This window comes from Musa acuminata, chromosome BXJ1-11, assembly GCF_036884655.1.
Source record: "Musa acuminata AAA Group cultivar baxijiao chromosome BXJ1-11, Cavendish_Baxijiao_AAA, whole genome shotgun sequence".
Classification (NCBI taxonomy): domain Eukaryota; kingdom Viridiplantae; phylum Streptophyta; class Magnoliopsida; order Zingiberales; family Musaceae; genus Musa; species Musa acuminata.
The window spans coordinates 22,576,921-22,595,851 of NC_088337.1; the positions used below are offsets into that span (position 1 = coordinate 22,576,921).

Here is an 18,931-nt window from a genome sequence, read left to right on the forward strand (position 1 = left end):
GCTAGTGAGCTTAGAGAATTGAGACAGATCTCTGGTCATGTGTCTTGAGCATCTGCTATCAAGTTACTATCTCTTGCTCCTAGTTTGTGATGGTAAACATTTCTACAAAAGAGGGTGATTTTTAGGTAGTCATTTGCCCTTGGGTACCTCAAAAATCGATCTACTTAACTTATCATTTTGTATAGAGTTCTTTATTGTTCCTTTAGGAACCTAAATCAATTTGTGTAGACTATATCTCTTAAGTGGACATTTATAGGCAACATATCTAAGTTTGAAACAAAAGTTGCATTTGGTGTGGGGTGATACATGCAAGGAAGAGCCATTAAAAAAGGTAGTTGGATTTTAGTGAGAGTTACTCACAAATCCGATTCCACCTCTTCTATGAACTTGACCCATATTAGCAAAGATCATGTTCATTGACTTGCTACCAATCTTAAACTTTTTAAAGGTTTCTTTGAGTAGCAAGTTTTCCTTCGCCTGTAAGTGTTCACACTTAGTATATGGAGGCAAAGAAGGATTATCATGCTTAAGTTTTTTAAATTCAACATTTAAAATGACATGATCATTTTTCAAATAGTTATACTTTTTACTCGAAGATCTACATTCATCAAAAAATTCATGAAAAGTACTTAAAAACTCTTCAAAAGATAAATTTATATTTAATGAACTACTTACCTCATCTCCGATAGTTATTAGTGTGTAGTGAGCAACTTGCTCTATGTTGGTTGGCTCCTCTTCTTTGGATGAACAACTTGAGTCATCCCAAGTTGCTTTAAGAGTCTTCTTTTTCTTTGGTTGCTTCTTCTTTGCTTAGGTTCGCTTTTGAAATATCCCGGCTTCTTGCATTCATAGCATATAACTTGTTCTTTCTTGCATTCAAATTTATTTTTAGAATCATTTTTAAATTTATTCCTTTTTATGAATTTTTTGGTCAAGAGTGCCAAGTCATCATCATAGTCCTCATCACTTGAATTTTCTTTCAAGTAGTCATCTTGAGTTCTTAGTGTTATATCCTTCCTGTTCTTTGGAAGGTTGTTCTCAAGCTCTTCATGAGCATTGCAAGTCATCTCATGAATCATTAGTGACCTGATAAGTTTTTCGAGAGAAAAGTTATTTAAATCCTTGGCCTTTTGAATGACCATTACTTTAGGGTCCCAACTCTTTGGAAGGGATCTCAATATTTTATTAACAAGTTCAAAGTTCAAAAAATATTTGCCAAGAGCTTTTAAACTATTGACGGCATCCGTAAAATGGGTATATATATCGATAATAGTCTCGTTTGGTTTCATCTGAAACAATTCATAAGTATGAACTAAAAGATTTATCTTCGACTGATTTACTATACTAGTGCCTTTGTGAGTGATTTCGGGTGTGCCAAATATCAAAAGTCTTTTCACAAATAGACACTCGATTGAACTTGTTTTTATATAATGCGCAAAACAAGGCATTCATAGCCTTGGCATTTAAAGTGAAAGTCTTCTTCTCTAACTCATTCCAATCGCTCATTGGAAGAGAAGACTTTTGAAAGTCATTTTCTACAAGGTTCTATAACTCAAAATACATTGAAATTAGAAAAATCCTTATTCTAGTCTTCTAATATATGTAATATGTCCCATTGAAGATAGGTGGACGTATAATTAAATGACCCTCTTGGTTGCTGGCAAATGTCATCTCTCTTAAGTTTCAAACCAAACAAGAGTGACCTTACTCTGATACCAATTGTTAGGATCAAGAGCGGCACTAAGAGGGGGGGGTTGAATTAGTGCAGTGAAAAAATTACGTCGATTCGAAAGACTTCGCACGATAAAAATTGGTTTCAACTCAAATCGTTTGTTTTACTTTGAATAAGTAGAGAAAAAAAGGTTTGGCAGTTTGCAATATAGTAAAGTTGAATGCAGTAAAGAGAATTTGCAGTAAGGAAAGAACACATCGGAATTTATAGTGGTTCAGTCGTTATGACCTACATCCACTTCTGATTCCTCCTCCGTCAAGGTCACCGACATCTACTAATGGTCCTCCTTCAATAAGCGAAGACTAATCACCTCTTTACAGTGCTTTCTCCTTTTCACGGGTTTAGGAGATAACCCTTACAAGCCTCACTCCTCTTCTTGGATGATTACAAAGCTAAGAGAGGGAGGAGGAGGACTCTTCTCACTTTTATAACACTTTTAACACCCTAACACTTAAGATTTTTCACACTTTTGATTACACTTTATCAACCTTACATACAGAAAAGGGTGGGATATTTATAGGCCCCAATGGTTTCAGAATTGGAGCCAAAAAGTGTCACATCCCCGGATTTCGGGGTACTAGCGGTACCACGATCATTATTGGGCGGTACTACCGCCTGCAGATTGACATTGGGGGGTAACACCGCCTAGTCTAGGTAGTACGATTGCTTGACAGAGCTGAGCTCTGGCAGTACCATCGCTTGACAACATTAACTATCGACGGTACCACTGCCCAGACCACCTGGGAGACTGAGTCACCAAGCGGTGCCACCGTCGGTCATGACTTCAGGTGCTAAATGAGCTATTCAATCTGACCTAATTCAATCATGTTAAGGGCCCAGTTGGCCCCTAACTGACTTAGTGGGATTACCTCCCAATCCTAACTCAACTTAAGATCTAACTACTAACTACAATAATTAAGATATTTAACAAAGCATTCTTGTTCCGGTTTGTCAATTGTTCTTCCGGTGAGCTTCCGACGATCTTCCGGCGAACTTCCGACGATCTCTCGATCATGTTCTGGTGGACTTTCGACAAGCTCTTGGACTTCACGATGATCTTCTTGGTGAGTTCTGATGAGCTCATTTGGCAAGCTCCTAGACTTCTCGGTTAATTCCGGTAGAACTTCCGACGAACGTTCGGACTTTCGATGAACTCTCGAACTCTCAACGAAGTCTCGATCTAGACTCCAGCCCATCATCTGCTTCATGTCTTACCGCTATCATAGTTAATCTTGCACACTTTTCTCAATATATATATTAGATCAAACAATTTACTAATTGATTTCGTAATCAAAATATTAGATTCAACACTTAATATCTTGTTAACAAGTTCAAAATGAGAAAAACTTTTACCAAGTGCTTTTAGACCATTGACGACATTCGTAAACTCGGTGTACATGTCGCCAATGGTCTCGCTTTATTTCATGTGAAACAATTCATAAATATGAACTAAAAGATAGATTTTTTACTCAACTCTACTCATGTCTTCATGTATGATTTCAAGTGTATGCCAAATGTCATAAGTCATTTCGCAAATAGAAACTCGATTGAATTCATTTTTATCCAAAGCATAAAATAAAGCATTCATAGCTTTGGCGTTCAAAGAGAAAGTCTTCTTCTCCAAATCATTCCAATCGTTCATTGGAAGAGAAGACTTTTGAAATCCATTTTCAATGATATTCCATAACTTAAAATCCATAGAAATCAAGAAAATCCTCATTCTAGTTTTCCAATAGATGTTGTCCGTTCCATTGAACATGGGAGGACGTGTGATAGAATGACCCTCATGATTACCGATAAAAGTCATCTCTCTTAGGTTTTAAATCAAATCGAGAGTAACCTTACTTTGATACCAATTGTTAAGATCAATACGGCAATAAGAAGGGAGGGAGGTGAATTAGTGCAGCGATAAAAATTACATTGATTTAAAAAAATTTATTTGATAAAATCATTTCGACAAAGCCCGTATCGAGAAGTAATGAAAGTAATGACTTAGGTAAATGTAAAGTGTAGATTACAACTAAGTAATGAAAGAAAGTAGTAAGGAAAGAACACATCGGATTTATATTGGTTTGGTCATTGTGACCTACGTCCACTTCTGATTCCTCCTCCGTCGAGATTACCAGCATCCACTAATGGTACTTCCTTCAATAGGTGAAGATCAACCACCTTCTTACAAAGCTTTTTCCTTTTCATGGGTTTAGGAGATAATTCTTACAAGCCTCACACCTCTTCTTTAATGAATACAAAGCTAAAGAAAGAGGAGGACTCTTAGCACTTTTACAACACTTTTACACCCCAACACTTAAAAGATTTTTTCATACTTTTCTGCTCTTTTTGTTACCCTTCTATGTAGAAAGGAGTGGTGTATTTATAGGCCCTAAAGGTTTGAGAATTGGAGGCAAAAAGTGTCTCATCTCAGATTTCTAGAGTACTAGAGGTATCATCGCCTGACAGCATTAACTGTCGACGGTACCACCATCCAAACCACTTGGGAGACTGAGCCTCAAGTGGTTCCACCGCCCACCCTGGGCGGTGCCATCGCCTGACAAGGCTCCAAGTGACCGAGTAGGCCTTCTATCCGGCCCAACTCAACCCTATTTTGAGCTCAGTTGGCCCCTAACTAAGTTAGTGGGATTACTCCCAATCCTAACTCAATCTAAGTTCTAACTACGATAATCAAGGAATTAACTTAGCAATCTTTATCCGGTATATCAATTGTTCTTCTAGCGAAGTCTCAACAAACTTTCGGTGAACTTTCGGCACGCTTTTGGCGAACTCCCGATGAACTCTTAGCGAACTCCCCAATGAACTCTCGACGAGCTCCCGTTAAACTCTTGGTGAGCTTTTGGCAAACTCCCGATGAATTCTTGGCGAACTCCCGACGACTTCTCGATGAGCTCCCGATGAACTCTCGACGAGCTTCCGACACATCTTCCGAATCTTCATCATATCGTCTGATCTTTGACTCCAGCCCAATATATTCTTTATGTCTTATTCATTATCGTAGGTTTAATTCATTATCGTAGTTAAACCTACAACACTTATCTCAACATATGGATTAAATTAATAATTTATCAATTAATTTAATCATCAAAATCCGACATTCAACATTGCCAAGCAATAAAAGAACCAATGGGTAATTGTGTCAGAGACAACGCAAATGTAAAGTGACCCCCACCTCTCTCTCCTTATTCACAATAGCCACTCGACCCTTAATGGTGCTATCGTCTGTCACCACCAACATCGTTTGGCACCATCAACTAGGACGTTAAAATTATCTTTTTGTTTTTTACTTTCATATTTTCGTTGATAAAACTGACGATATTAAAGTAAATAGACCTAAATATTTCACTTTCATAATCATAAAAATATCAATATAATTTTTTTAAAATATAAAGATTAAAATACTATAGTCAACTAAATACAGGGATAATAGAGCACCCCATAAAAAGTAAATGATTGAAGCTTTTCAAGTAAATTGTCCAAGTCAGAATGCTTCAACAATTCATTAGATAAGCTTAAACATCAAATATAAACATCACACTTTCAAGAGGATTTTAATAAGGATTCAGAATCTTAATAAATTTTATATCTAAAATATTCTGATAATTTATGAAACTTAATTAAGGTTTTTAAAATCTCAACATCTCTTTTTTTTTACGCCTAAAACATTTGTCTTCCTTTCTCAGAAAGCATACAAATTCTGAGCATGAAATGAAGATCTTCCCCAGAGATTTTTTTTATTTAATCCGTTATCGAGCGAAGCTCGATACCTGCGATGACATCACGAGGCATTACTTCTGCTATAGCCAATAGGAAGTATGCTTGCTTGACTCATCTAATATTCTAATTGATCTTGAATCTTGTAAATATAATGCCCAGAATGATCAGATTCTGAACACTGCCACACTGATGACTACAACGCTTCAAACTGAAAATACCAATCTTATGCTGATCTAGTGGATCAAATTGACACTGCCACACAAAAGCCTGCCTGATGCAATCCTATTACTTATGATTAACGACACAAAAAGACTTGTGCTTCAGGAAATGGGGATGTCAATGATGAGACTTTTCCAGCTTCCTACTACAGTTTGTGCTGTGCTATTATTGCAGTCAACACAGATCTTTGCGCACAAATCCTGTTATTTGAGAGGGCCAAAGAAATAAATACAGCAATCAATTCATGGGACTGCATGTCAGTTCCATTTTAAAACACTACCATCCAAATAATCGACTTCCAGCCAAAATAACCCCACCAAAGCAAAGCCCCCAATATCTAGACGACAGTGGATGGCTGCTCTTCACACATTCCATGCATCCCCAAGCACACGATATTCTCCCTCAATTGGAGGATAGTAAACCAGAAACGTGAGCAGCCAACTAGGAAACCCAAGTGGAACTCCTTCAAAGGCATCTGCATCAGTAGTAGATGGGAAGCAGACACACATCATGAAAAAAGACCTTCTGAAAGTTGGCATTGTTGGCCATGATGAATCACAATCCTTGTCATGGTATTCATGCTTGCGCTTATGTAGGAAGAGGACAAGATGAAAAACAGAAAGGTCACAAAGTGGCACGGTCAAGGGAGACTACCTCAGGCATGATATTACCGCAGCCCCAGCCCCTTCTTCCTGCTGAGAATCTCCTGTTCTTTCAGACGCTGTTGGAACCTTGCTAGACGTGCCTGTAGACTAACCAGACCCGCAGCTTTGCGTGACAGCACAAACCCTAGCTTTGCCACATAATCGTCGATGAAACTGCCTGGTTTGTCAACCTCTGCCAGCAAATCCATCTCCTGAAAAAATGTATATATAATTGTTGCTGAATAACCAAGACATATTTGGAATATCAAACAAAAGAAAATCAGCAGAGTACAGAAAAGATCTTGTTAGAGTTCTCCAGTGACAAAATCATCATTAGAAAAAATGCATATCAAGAGATGCCACACAAAAACAGAGAACACTTAATTTTCTGTTGTTTTCTGACTTTCTCGTCAGGATATAAAAACAACCAGACTAATGTCATATCAACTCCTACAGACCCTTCTTGATCCTACTAAAAGGCGAAGAGTTTTGTAGAACATCCTTACAATCATATGAACAAGCCACTTCAATATTCTGTCCACTAATCTCTTAAAATCATATGACTGAGTGTCCGATAAATGTTGTTTCCAACTAGTAAAATATTTCCAGCTAGTAAAATATCTAAATATTGAAGTTTAAAAAATAATCAAGATGTAGTTAAGAGAAGTCTTAGCTTCAATGTGTTAGAAATAAACCAAAAAATCTTATCGAACCACAGAATTACATAAAACATAAGATGCAATCAATTATATGCTGGAGATCGGGTGAAAACTCTTACTTCACGCACTATCTCAATTGTATTCTCAATTTCTCTTCTGTGAGCTGCTATTAGAGCCTCTTCTTCCTACAACAGCAGCAGTATAAACAAAATCAAAGACAAAAATTAAAAGGAAATATAGATTTAACACAACAGCAAGGAGGCAAAAAATGTAGAATTTTTAACCTCAAGTATTGCTTCAATTTCTTCATCATTACATGAAGATTCTTGATCATATTTTCTTGATGCATTGTCGGAAGCTGTATCATACATTTGTTGAGGATTATGACCAGTGGCAGTTAATTGGGGTCCACCATCTCTTTTTGACCAGTTGCTCCGTTTTTCAGATTTTTCTTCCCTAAAAGCTTTTCTGCGAGGTGGGGAGACCTTTGTCACCTTCTCTTCTTCTTGAAAATCAAATGAGTTCTGAACTGAATACAGTTTGTATCTGACACTCTCATGACTGGTCTTTAAGTCAACTTTTTCCATCTCTATTGAAACTGATGCTGGTGGGATTTCTTTTCCATTTCGAGTTCCATATGAGTTTCTATCAAGATCCAATGTAGAATTATATGAAATCCTTTCACTATTTTTCCTAGGCAATTCCACTGCTTTAGAATCTTGAATTTGCACAAGATCCTCAGGTTCAACAGAGAAAGGCAACAATGATGCTGATTCCTTGCCTGAAGAAACTAACGATGCAGCCACCTGATCTTTCTTGGAGTTCCCACTCTTGGAAAGACTTTTAACCCTGCTCAGTCAACAAGTCAATATTTAGCAAAACATTGTAATCAGAAAATCATATCCAGATAAATTATGTTACCACAGTACCTGTCAGCATATCTCAAGGTATTAAGTGTGTGTTCACAAGAGCCTGCATTTGGGGAAATGCATGAAATCATAACTGTCCTTGAGTTGCCAACAAAAGAGTCGCGGAGCACCTCAGTCAGCTTACTCCCTCTGAACGGGATATGAATTTGATCATTGTCAAGGGCACGGATACATTCCTTTAAAGCCAAAAGGCTCTTGTTTATTTCTGCACCCTCAATTCTGAAATAGACAACAAAATGCCAAATAAGGTGACAAAAGCTTCACAGAAAATCTAATATTTAGACAATTAAACATTATAAGCATTTTCAATTATCTTGCTTCCAAAAGCTAAAACCACCAACCAAGAGACTCCAAAATGTACAAACCGTGTTTGACGATCATTATCCGTCGTATCAGCACCACGCTCGCTTCCAGCAAGATCAATGAAAGAGATCTTCCCAACGATCTTACCACCTTTTCCACTACCTTCTTTCTGCCTTTTGGTGTCACTTACTTCTTTGTGCTGCTTAATGGCCAATTGCAAAATAGCATGTGATCGTGATGATTCTTCATTCGCTCCTGTAGAACCAGTACTCCGTGCAGCATTACCTTTTTCAATAAACTCCTTAACAACCTGAACATCGGAGACCTCAAACTCCTGCAATCCCACAATGCAAACTTGCTGTCTTCCATCTTCTCTCATTAAAAGTTTCCTGATAACATCATCAAAATTTCAATTTCTGTTTGTCATTGAAGTAAATATTACCTCAAATTGCATGGGGTTGCAATGATGTTAAAAAGAATTCAGAATTATAATAAGCCAAACCTCCTATCACACAGAAGATCAAACAGCTTCCCACCATAGATTTCAAAATAGCTAAGCCACAACTTGTATCTTTGATTGTGGTAAAACGGTTGGTGCAACATGCGAACCATGTCTTCAACAGCTCTGAGAGGTAAAGGTTGCATTGTATAGGTCTTGCCACTACCTATAAGCAAAATCAAACCGTATTAAACAGTTACAATGAGACCCACAAACCTGTAGAAAAAATATATAACCACACTGAATAGTCAACATGAGACACAGAAACCTGTCGTAAAGATTTGCATAAAATAAAAAATTTACATATTTCCATCAAGAAAATTAAAACTGCATTTTAACAAATTTCAATCCCCAAAAGAGTTAGTCTCAATATTTTGCATCATAGTTTTAATAAAAACACAATAGAGACTAATTTTGACTCAAGTTTTTAGTGAGAAAGGTATCAATTAATCAACCAGAGTTCACATTGGAGATTTAAGATGGAGCATCTCTACATGTGATAAGGTCCATAAAGATCTCATAGTAGTGGTTTCAATCAACCAAGAAGACCATGGGAAGGAGAACTATACCAGATATGAAAACTGGTTCATTAACGAAACATCTACTTAATTATTTTTTCATGAATTGATTTAAGAAAAGAAAACAGATGCATGTCAGAAATCTTAGGGTCTACATTAGCACATACATGTGATGAACCAAGACTTGAATGGACAGGCACACACCATAATAACTTTACATATTAAATATGTAAGAAATATGTGTGCAGGAATGTCAGTCCATCCTGCAAAAGGTTCAACAATTGAGAGTTCAAATGATAAAATTTAATCATTGGATCTCAAAATGGGTTCTCAACACTCATACTGAAGATGACTTAATTCTGAGGATTGTCAAGTCATTCAGTTTCAAATTAAATACTAATATTAAATTCTAGGAAAAAAGACACTTCAAATGGGTTGTAGGTAAGAAAGATAAAGAAAATGAAAAGAAAATAAAATACACAACCATCTCAAGAATAAATTAAACCACACATATTTATTAATAAAAAGATCTAACATAGTTAACAAGCTAAGCACTTTGAGTGTCATACAGTCAGTAATTTGCTCATAACGTTCCAATTTACCTGTTTGACCATATGCAAAGCATGTTGCTTTAGTCCGCTGAAAGATGGTTGGTATTATTGGCTCTACTGTCACACGATATACCTGTTTGAAACTTTCTAAACTTAGATACTTATAAACCATAAGGCAAATGTTATCACAATTGCATATAAAGTGGTCAGACAAACAACTCTAACAAACAAACCAACAAAATCATGTCAACAAGATAGCTGATAGATGGTGCTACCTCATCATTTGTAACATGCTCATCCAGGACAGCATCAAAACAAAACTCATGCTTTTCCACATATGCAGTCAAGTCCACCTACCATATTAAGATTGTGTCATTCACAAATATGTAACAAAAAGAAAATATCATATTTGGAACAATGCATGCAACTTCCCTGTTTGTACTTCAGGTAAAAGATATGAGGGATACATAGATGAGCAACCGATAAAACATGTAAATAATTGATTCTTTAAAAGATGGTAGTACTGAAAAGAATTTGAGTGACGAGAGAGAGAGAGAGAGAGAGTTTGTTTATAACTAATGAAGAAAATTGCAAATTTCCTTTTAGAGAAAAAGAGTCTAACATCAAAATATAGTGCAAATTTCATACTCAAGATATGAGCTTTCAGAACTCAGCAACATATTTACTTGGATCATGGTTTGACAAGGCATGCAGTAAAAGGACAAAATATGATTATTTTTGTACCCACATAAAATATGTACAAACCTCATTCATAGATTCAAACCTTTAATATAAATTAAGCATAAATCCATAACTTAGTGGAAATGAAAAGCATTAATATAAAAGATATATTATATCATCAATAAAAAAAACCTCATTCATAGATTCAAACCTTTAGCTTTGGCTCATGGACTGTTAAATAGGCATTATCATGAACAGTTACAATATCATCCTCCTTTCTAGATATCTCCTTTTTGTTCAAAGGTCTTTTGCGTACCTGAGAAGAATAAAAAGAAGTTGGGGGATTAACTGTCTTTTAGAAATGGCATTATGCATAGACAGGGTGAACAAAGGCATAATGGCATATTCTCTTCATCTTCAGATTCAAGCAATCTTCAACTGATGACAGAACATAGAAGTTTTAAGCAAGATGAGAATGTGTATATATAGTAGCTACATACATCAACATGGTGAACCAGTTTTCAAGAATTCAGATATAAAAGCTCTTAAGCACCTGTCTATTGTTTTAATTAAACTATGCATAATGCCAAAATATTAAAAAGTCTTAAGCAAGATAAACATATGTCAGTCTCAGAAACATGGACAAACCATCTAATGACTCGGGCCTGATGGGCTAACTGGCCTATCAACTTCGTTTAGTCTAAACCACTGACCAAAATGCTTAAGCTGAAGTTGATAGTAGTACACTCATCAGACTCTTATAAGTCAATCTTAATCCTGCCCACTTTCGATGTGGGACTAATCAGGGGTGTTACAATCACCCCCACTCAAAGGCTTGACGTCCTCGTCAAGCCCCAACATAACCCAGATCAAACCCTAGCATAGTGCATGTGAGGCGTAGCCCAGTGGTGGCTCCATGCCGTGACGAGTCCTCTGACTCCGTCTACAGGTAGCCCTTTCCTACTCGAGCCCCCTCACCATGCCCAAATGCTAGGTCGGCTCTGATACCAAATCTAATGACTCGGGCCTGATGGGCTAACTGGCCTATCAACTTCGTTTAGTCTAAACCACTGACCAAAATGCTTAAGCTGAAGTTGATAGTAGTACACTCATCAGACTCTTATAAGTCAATCTTAATCCTGCCCACTTTCGATGTGGGACTAATCAGGGGTGTTACAAACCATATCAGTATGAATCATACTTTCCATCTCAAAGTTTAAGATTTTGTTTGGATAAAACATTGGTAACCAAATTATCTATCCAAATGCAGAACTATTGGCAACCGAATATGCCCCATATTAATTGTTTAACATGTTTAACTTACAAAACCATTTTGCAGGAACCAATGTTAGAATCATCTTTGGTATAGTAGATATATAGTTCAATGTGTGATTACATAATACCATCATACTATCGTCTTTAGGTACTACATAGGAGAAAAAAATCTTTAGGTACTACAGAGGAGAAAAAAATCCCAAAAGTTTTGATACCAGAGAATTGCCTCAAATTTTAATATTAGAGAAATGATACTACAAGGATATTACCTTTACCTGATAGGTTGCTAAAGAATAAATCTAACATGATAAAAACCTGGACTTTTTCGAACTTTGCAACTCTTCTAAAATGTTTATTCTTTCTTATTCTGTCAAAAATAATACAATGAGAAAAGGTGTAAACAAAAATATATCCTTCTATGAGAAAATCAATTTGGTACTGATATGGTTGTTTCTTATTAAGGACAGGAATTGTTTATAGCATTTAGCATCATGGAATAAATATTAGACACAATTCCAAATTAACCACCAATTTTGTCATAGAAAATCATAATCTCCAAGGTGCAGAAGCATGAAAATAGCAAAACATGCAACGTATTTTCTATAATTTTACATACCACAACTTTAATCTTGGCAACATTACTCTCTTTTGTGCTGATCTCTCTTTTACTGTCTCCTTCTCTGGTATTGATATCAGGTGGCTCTTGTTGCCAGGCAGATGTTGTGTCACTTTCATTGTTCTCAACTCCTTTGGTAAGCAAGAATGGTGATGGCTCAAATTGTTCTGAGAAAACATGCTGCAAAGAAAGGACAAACCGAATTCTAACAAATTTTATAAAGAAAAATGCTACTTAGCATTCCCGATCATTTGCATTTTCAAACTAGTATCTTTCTATGATATGATATCCTTAAGTTTTGTAGAAAAATCATGAACCTTTCATCATCATTGATTATTTCTTCTCTTAGTTATCATTATATATACAAGACAGGAGAAAGGAGGAAAATTCTCTGAGTACAAGCCACATCTAAAGCATATTCATGTAAACACCACCAAATTATGAAATTCTGTTGTGATTACCTAAGATTGCAAGAAAATGATAGGGCCCATGATAAAAGTAACAGGTATATGATAATTGTTTTATTCCTATGCATCTCTTTATTTTTTTTATTTTTTCAGATCTTTTAGATTATCTTAGAGACACTATTAAAGGGTGATTGGATAGGAATGAAATGAGAGGAACATCTAAAGCATTTTCACATAGATGGTACTTTTAAATATCTCTAAGGGGATCATAGATCATCTTAAGTATGCAACAGATAATTCCGGTGAAAGATTAAAAATGGCTAAATAAATAGAATGGGCATAATAGATAAATTCTAAATCAATCAGCAAGCTAACACAAGTTCCAATTGAGTCAGTGGTTAATGAATTAGCGTGTTCAATATCTTAAGTACCATACCTCAGAAAGAAGCTCACTGTCATCCATAGCATGTAGATCCAAAAGGCCAGCCCCAAATTCCCCTCTAATCTCAGGTGAATAAGAGCCATCTTGTTGACCCATACTTAGTGCAGTTGGAGTATAGGACTCAGAGACTGATTCCCCACTAAAATTCATATTCCTTAAAAGCCTCAAGAGTTTATGCTTCTCCTCAGCTGTTTGTGGTGCGTACCCCTACAAATATCACCATTAAAACATTAAACACGTCATAGTTACCAGAATGTGCTAACTATGGGCAGCTCCTACAACATGATTGACGTTCCAAAAGAGAGATACGAAATTTTCCTAAACCAAACTTATCTTCGTGTCATTTTGGATCATAGAACAATTATATGAAAGAGCGAAAAGCTCAGATCTTGCTCTCCAACAAAGTGAGTACCGCTCAACAATCGACCAAGAAGAGGCTATATTGGTACCTGCATTAGACCGGGAAGGAAGCGTTGATCAGAGGATGCCATCGGCGAGGCCAGGTGCTGGAGCCCGGCGGACTGGAGCCACCGCGCCATGACCGCATCCCCGGCATCTCCGCCGGCGGCGTGGTCGTACAGGCCCGCCGAGGAGCCGGCGTGGCTCTGCTGCACCTGGCCACCCATGTGGCGCTGGAAACGGCGTTGGGGCGCCAACTTCGCGAGCTTCACAGCACGGCGACCACCACCAGCGATCTAAAAGACGAGCTAGATCTACCAAAAGCCCGGATCTCGAATGTCAATCATGGGAGCATCAAATTCAACGGAGATCCGATCAAAATACGAGGCAAATCTCGACGGGGACGGCCACAGAGGGATCGACGGATCGGAGGCTTCTTCACCAGATTCAGCATCCGATCCGAGAGGAACACCAGGGAGATTGGATGGAATGGAGTTAAGATCGGTCGATAACGAATTTGAGAACCCTAACCGAGGGAGCGTGAGAGGAAGAAGAGCGAGGCTTCGATCGCCGCCTGCGGAGGGGAGAAAACGAGGGTGTGTGCGAGAGGAGAGAGAAGGAAACGATGGAGGATGGGAGAGAGAGAGAGAGAGAGGGAGACGATTTAAATGGAAATTTTCTTTTCCGAATATTAGAAATTTATATCGGCGACACATTTTTTACCAACCTATATCTACTCAATAATAAACCTGACTTCTGATTGGAACGACTAAAATCAAAATACAGCGACCCCGCCAGCGGGGTCACCACCTCGGCAATCAGAATGAAGGTAAACAAGTGGATAAAGACAGAGAAATATTATGTTTCTCAAAATATCTTTGTTTCGAGATAAAAAAACGCTTTTTATTGGACGCTGTAACAGTGTTCTTTACGTTACGTGAACTATTTGAAAACATTATTACAAGAGACATGGTGCTTTCGTGAAGCTACAAAAAGCTCCCGGTTCTTCTACCCATCTCACGTCCATCTCAGACCACAGTACAATGAAAGATCTTTAAGGAAATAATTAGATGATGAGGGTAAAAAGAAGAAAATTTATAGGGATGTCTTCATTTTATTTGGTACCTTATTATTTGGGAAAATGATACTGTTTACCTTAATGAATCGTTAAATTTCTTATACACGTTTATAACCCCCTTAAAACATTTCAATTTCTTGGGTTTTTGTCCTATTATTGCATGAGAGTGACTTCTGTGGAACATTGCCATGACAGATTGTACAAAGCAGGAAGACAGTGAAATGCTACTGCATGTCCAAAATTCTGGAGCAAAAATATTTTTGATGAGGTGGGAGAAGGCGCAACTACAAAACACAGTGACTCAGTGACTGCAAGCAACAAATAGTTTCATCCCATCTGTTTTAACATGGAGTAGGTAGGGGCCATCGGTCAAATCTTGCAAGGTAAGATTAAGCCCCTCAATTCCTTGAAGAACAAATTTCACTGAGGACAAAAAAAAAAAGAGTAGCAGTGCATGATGATTTGATCTCATTATTTGATTTGAGAGTCCAATCAAAGCATACTAGATTGAAGGCCATCCTAGTTAGGTGGCAAATCCCTTTCAGAAGTCATACTTTGAACATAATCTGTTTGCAAATAATTATTTAGGAGTGTATATATATATATATATATATATATATATATATATATATATATATATATATATATATATATATATATATATATATATATATATATATACACACATATATATATGTATATATGTGTATAGATAGATATATATATATATATATATATATATATATGTATATGTATATATATATGTATGTATATATATATACATATATGTATATGTATATATTTATACATATATATATACATATATATGTATATATATGTATACATATACATATATATAAATATATGTATACATATATATGTACACATATATATATGTGTACATATATATATGTGTACATATATATATATATATATACATATATATATGTATACATATATATATGTATATATATACATATGTATATATGTATATATGTATGTGTACATATATATATATATGTGTACATATATATATATATGTGTATATATATAAATATGTGTATATATACATATATATAAATATATGTATATATACATATATATATATATATGTATATATACATATATATATATATATATATATGTATATATATATATGTACCACTGCGAATCATTTTATTAGGCTTCATCAAATATAAATGACAGTCACACAACAAATTGCCTTTGCACAAAATCTTCAAGCATCTGAAGTTCCCTGACATAACAAAAAGCAGCTTTCCTGCTCACAAACTGCACCACTGTTTAAACTGCAAACTAACACCATAACAAAAAGCATAATCAGTAGTAAGAAGGTAAAACTGAAGAGAAGAGATCATTTAATCCTCACCCACTCAAATCCTCATTAAAATAATTGAATTCCAGGTATTCATTTACATCATATAGTGACAGCATCTTGACATTTAACCACGCACAAACATTAAGGCCTCTAAAAGCTCAGATATAAAACTAGACTATAGTTTGTTCTTAGCTCTGGCTTCATCATATCCTTAGCACTTGACCTCCTTTAGACCGACGGCAAGGTACAGAAATGTTGGATCGGTTGCACCCTCCTTGTAGTAAGCAAAGACCATGCTGCCGTTGTCGTGCAGACTTTCACCTACAAAACTGCCAGATAATTGCTTGTCAGGTGAAGGGAAATTTGAAATGTGACACAGATACAAAATTTTAATTGAATTAAGCAATAATTACATGGCACAACAAAGATGATGAGCTTTAATTCTATTGCTAGAAGTCCTGTTTCCTATTAACTAACATCATTAAAGCTAGTAATGCTGATAAAAACAAGAAAATACAACACGGGCATCAGTTAGTGATGTGTATTATCAACAAGTAGTTAGACTCATTGAAAAGAGAAAACATACGTGATTTCCTTGTTGAGTTTATGATTATGCAATCAAGAAGAAATCCAAATTCCTCCCAAGGTAGGAAAAACCTAGAAGGTTGTATTGAAATGACAAGCTTCACTGTTGGAAATAATGTTCATCTGAGAGGCATTGATGCCAATATGCAGCAAAAACCGCCCTCCCAACCAGAGAATAGATTGATGAAAAAACAACTTTTAAAAGTATTAAAAAAATACAAACAAACACCTATAAAAAAAAGAAAATTGACAAATAATACTAAGAAAAGGTATCCTTACAATTGTAGGTCACTGAGCATGGAAAGCAAAATTTTGGTAGCTTGTTCGATGTGCTTCTTAAATAACTCTTGCTACTCTGCTTCCAATTTAGGCATCAATAGCTTGATATAGTGCTTCATATATGTCACAAACTGCTTCTTGTTGAAAGAAGTTTGTCCCTGTCAATAACATGGCATAGCCAACAAATCTCCGTTAACACAAATTCATATGCACTTTTGAGATAAGAACACTAATAAGCAATAGAGTGGATGCTTAACCTGAAGCCTGAATGTGTCAACAATATCGATGACCTTCACTACAGAATCATCGACACTTTCATCTTCTTCCCCACCTTCATCCGAAGGGTTAGCACCAATGTCTGCATCTATAGCTCCTTTAACCACCCACTACCAATAATCACAAAAGAAAATTTCATAATAGACAATGCAAAAGTCTAGAAACTTTGCAGACTGTACATCACAGCTTGTTCCATAATAAAAGTATCTATGCTGGGAATACTTGAGCCATTTGATAGAATAAAAACAAGAACATAAGGATACAGAATATAAAAGTTGAGTTATATAACAGCACGAGAACAGAAAAAAAAGCTGAATACGGTAATTAGTCTATTTTTAATTTCTTTGAACGGAAACGAGCCTGAATGAAGCTCATCACCTAAAGCCATATAAATTATCATCAATGCATCAATCAAATGCAAAATTCAAATATAAGCATCCACACGGTTATATCAAATAGAATGGTTAAAATTTGGGTCAAAGGATTAAGCAATCAAACGTGGACATATCTGCACATAGATGTATACAAATTAAACTATAAGGAATTTGGATTTCACCAATGGGTACTATGTTTCTTTGTGGAGTGTGTGTGTGTGTGTGTATATATATATATATATATATATATATATATATATATATATATATATATATATATATATATATAATTTTTTGAGGGTGACAACAAACAACAGATTAGATTAAAAAAGAAAGAAAGAGAGGAAGCAGATGGAATTCACCAGCTAATTTTGAAGTACATGGCAACCAGCATTGGACATTGCCAGATCTACATAAACATGGATATATCAAAGAACTCAATGAGTGGAAAGGGTCGATGTAGCAACCTAAACCTACGACTCGACGAAACAACATGCAGTGGTACTCTTAATCTGTGGTCCCATAACCTCATAAGAGTATGTCGGTATGACATTAATGCCTAGTGTATCATCAACACGATATGACAGCCGAAATTGGAGCTTTATCTCGAAACCATGAGTTAAACAGACATTGTTTGAGCTGTTAGCCCTATCTTCTAAACAGACAACGGCCCCAATTGAAGCGCAAGCACACAAATTAATGAGAACTACAAGTAGAAAACAAAAAAGGACAATTAGGTTGCTTGGAAGATCCCAAAAGACCGAGCTTTTCCTCAATTCGAAGGTAATTTTAACTGCAAGCTACAAATTTTCAACCGAAAAAAGGATTTACGATCATCATACAGACAATGACGCCAAAGAAGAGAGAGTAAAAGAAAACGAACTGTGATCGTGCGTACCTGTGAGCAAATCCTGGTATACCAACATGATTTCGAGGAGCAACAACACTGAAGAGGAGAAGGATGACTCAATCGCGGTGCATGGAGCCGCTCAGCACAGGCATTATTTATTGACGTGGAGGATGTCCTTCTCTCGGCATCGATCTCCTTCGGCGGCCAGAACCCCGGTTGAACTAGATATCAATCTCGGACTGTCCGATCGTGATAATACACCGGGATGAACCAAACCGACGGCTAGATCGGCTTCAGAAGCGTAAACGTCTCGGAAATCTCGAATGGGGCGGGACGGCCAATCCAGGTAGATCCAACGGCCAATATATCGTCAAGTGAAGATCGAAGGGCCCTGATGCGCGTGCGCTACACGTATAATTCTGCTGTCCCACGGAATCAAAGTCCTCGGCTGGATTGACGGAGGAAAACACTTGCTCGATTCATTGGATGTTTGTGACCAAATCAATTACGGGTTTAATCGGTTTCTTTGGCTGGTGATGATGGCAACTTTAAA

At 36.5% G+C, this 18,931-nt stretch overlaps 1 protein-coding gene and 1 long non-coding RNA gene across 5 annotated transcripts; both read right to left on the reverse strand.

Moving 5' to 3' along the window:
- Window positions 1-5,863: 5,863 nt before the first annotated feature.
- On the reverse strand, window positions 5,864-14,248 carry LOC135597278 (kinesin-like protein KIN-13A). Of its 2 annotated transcripts, XM_065090026.1 has the most exons (13): window positions 13,651-14,248; window positions 13,196-13,408; window positions 12,353-12,532; window positions 10,673-10,777; window positions 10,056-10,133; window positions 9,832-9,913; window positions 8,715-8,877; window positions 8,275-8,601; window positions 7,910-8,128; window positions 7,265-7,829; window positions 7,100-7,165; window positions 6,332-6,533; window positions 5,864-6,152 (listed from the first exon to the last, which is right to left on the reverse strand). In XM_065090026.1, exons 1-12 carry the CDS (start codon window positions 13,825-13,827, stop codon window positions 6,345-6,347), a joined length of 2,364 nt encoding a protein of 787 aa, XP_064946098.1. In that variant the 5' UTR covers window positions 13,828-14,248; the 3' UTR covers window positions 5,864-6,152; window positions 6,332-6,344. The 2 variants fall into 2 exon arrangements, with proteins under 2 accessions (XP_064946098.1, XP_064946097.1); XM_065090025.1 differs by having other exon boundaries at window positions 5,864-6,533.
- A 1,802-nt stretch (window positions 14,249-16,050) lies between these two features.
- On the reverse strand, window positions 16,051-18,604 carry LOC135596610 (uncharacterized). 3 transcript variants are annotated; one of them, XR_010480974.1, is made up of 5 exons: window positions 18,427-18,604; window positions 17,136-17,264; window positions 16,879-17,036; window positions 16,601-16,794; window positions 16,051-16,343 (listed from the first exon to the last, which is right to left on the reverse strand). It is a non-coding gene; the product is annotated as an uncharacterized LOC135596610 (long non-coding RNA). The 3 variants fall into 3 exon arrangements; XR_010480975.1 differs by having other exon boundaries at window positions 16,601-16,760; window positions 18,427-18,603; XR_010480973.1 differs by lacking the exon at window positions 16,601-16,794 and having other exon boundaries at window positions 18,427-18,595.
- Window positions 18,605-18,931: the final 327 nt, after the last annotated feature.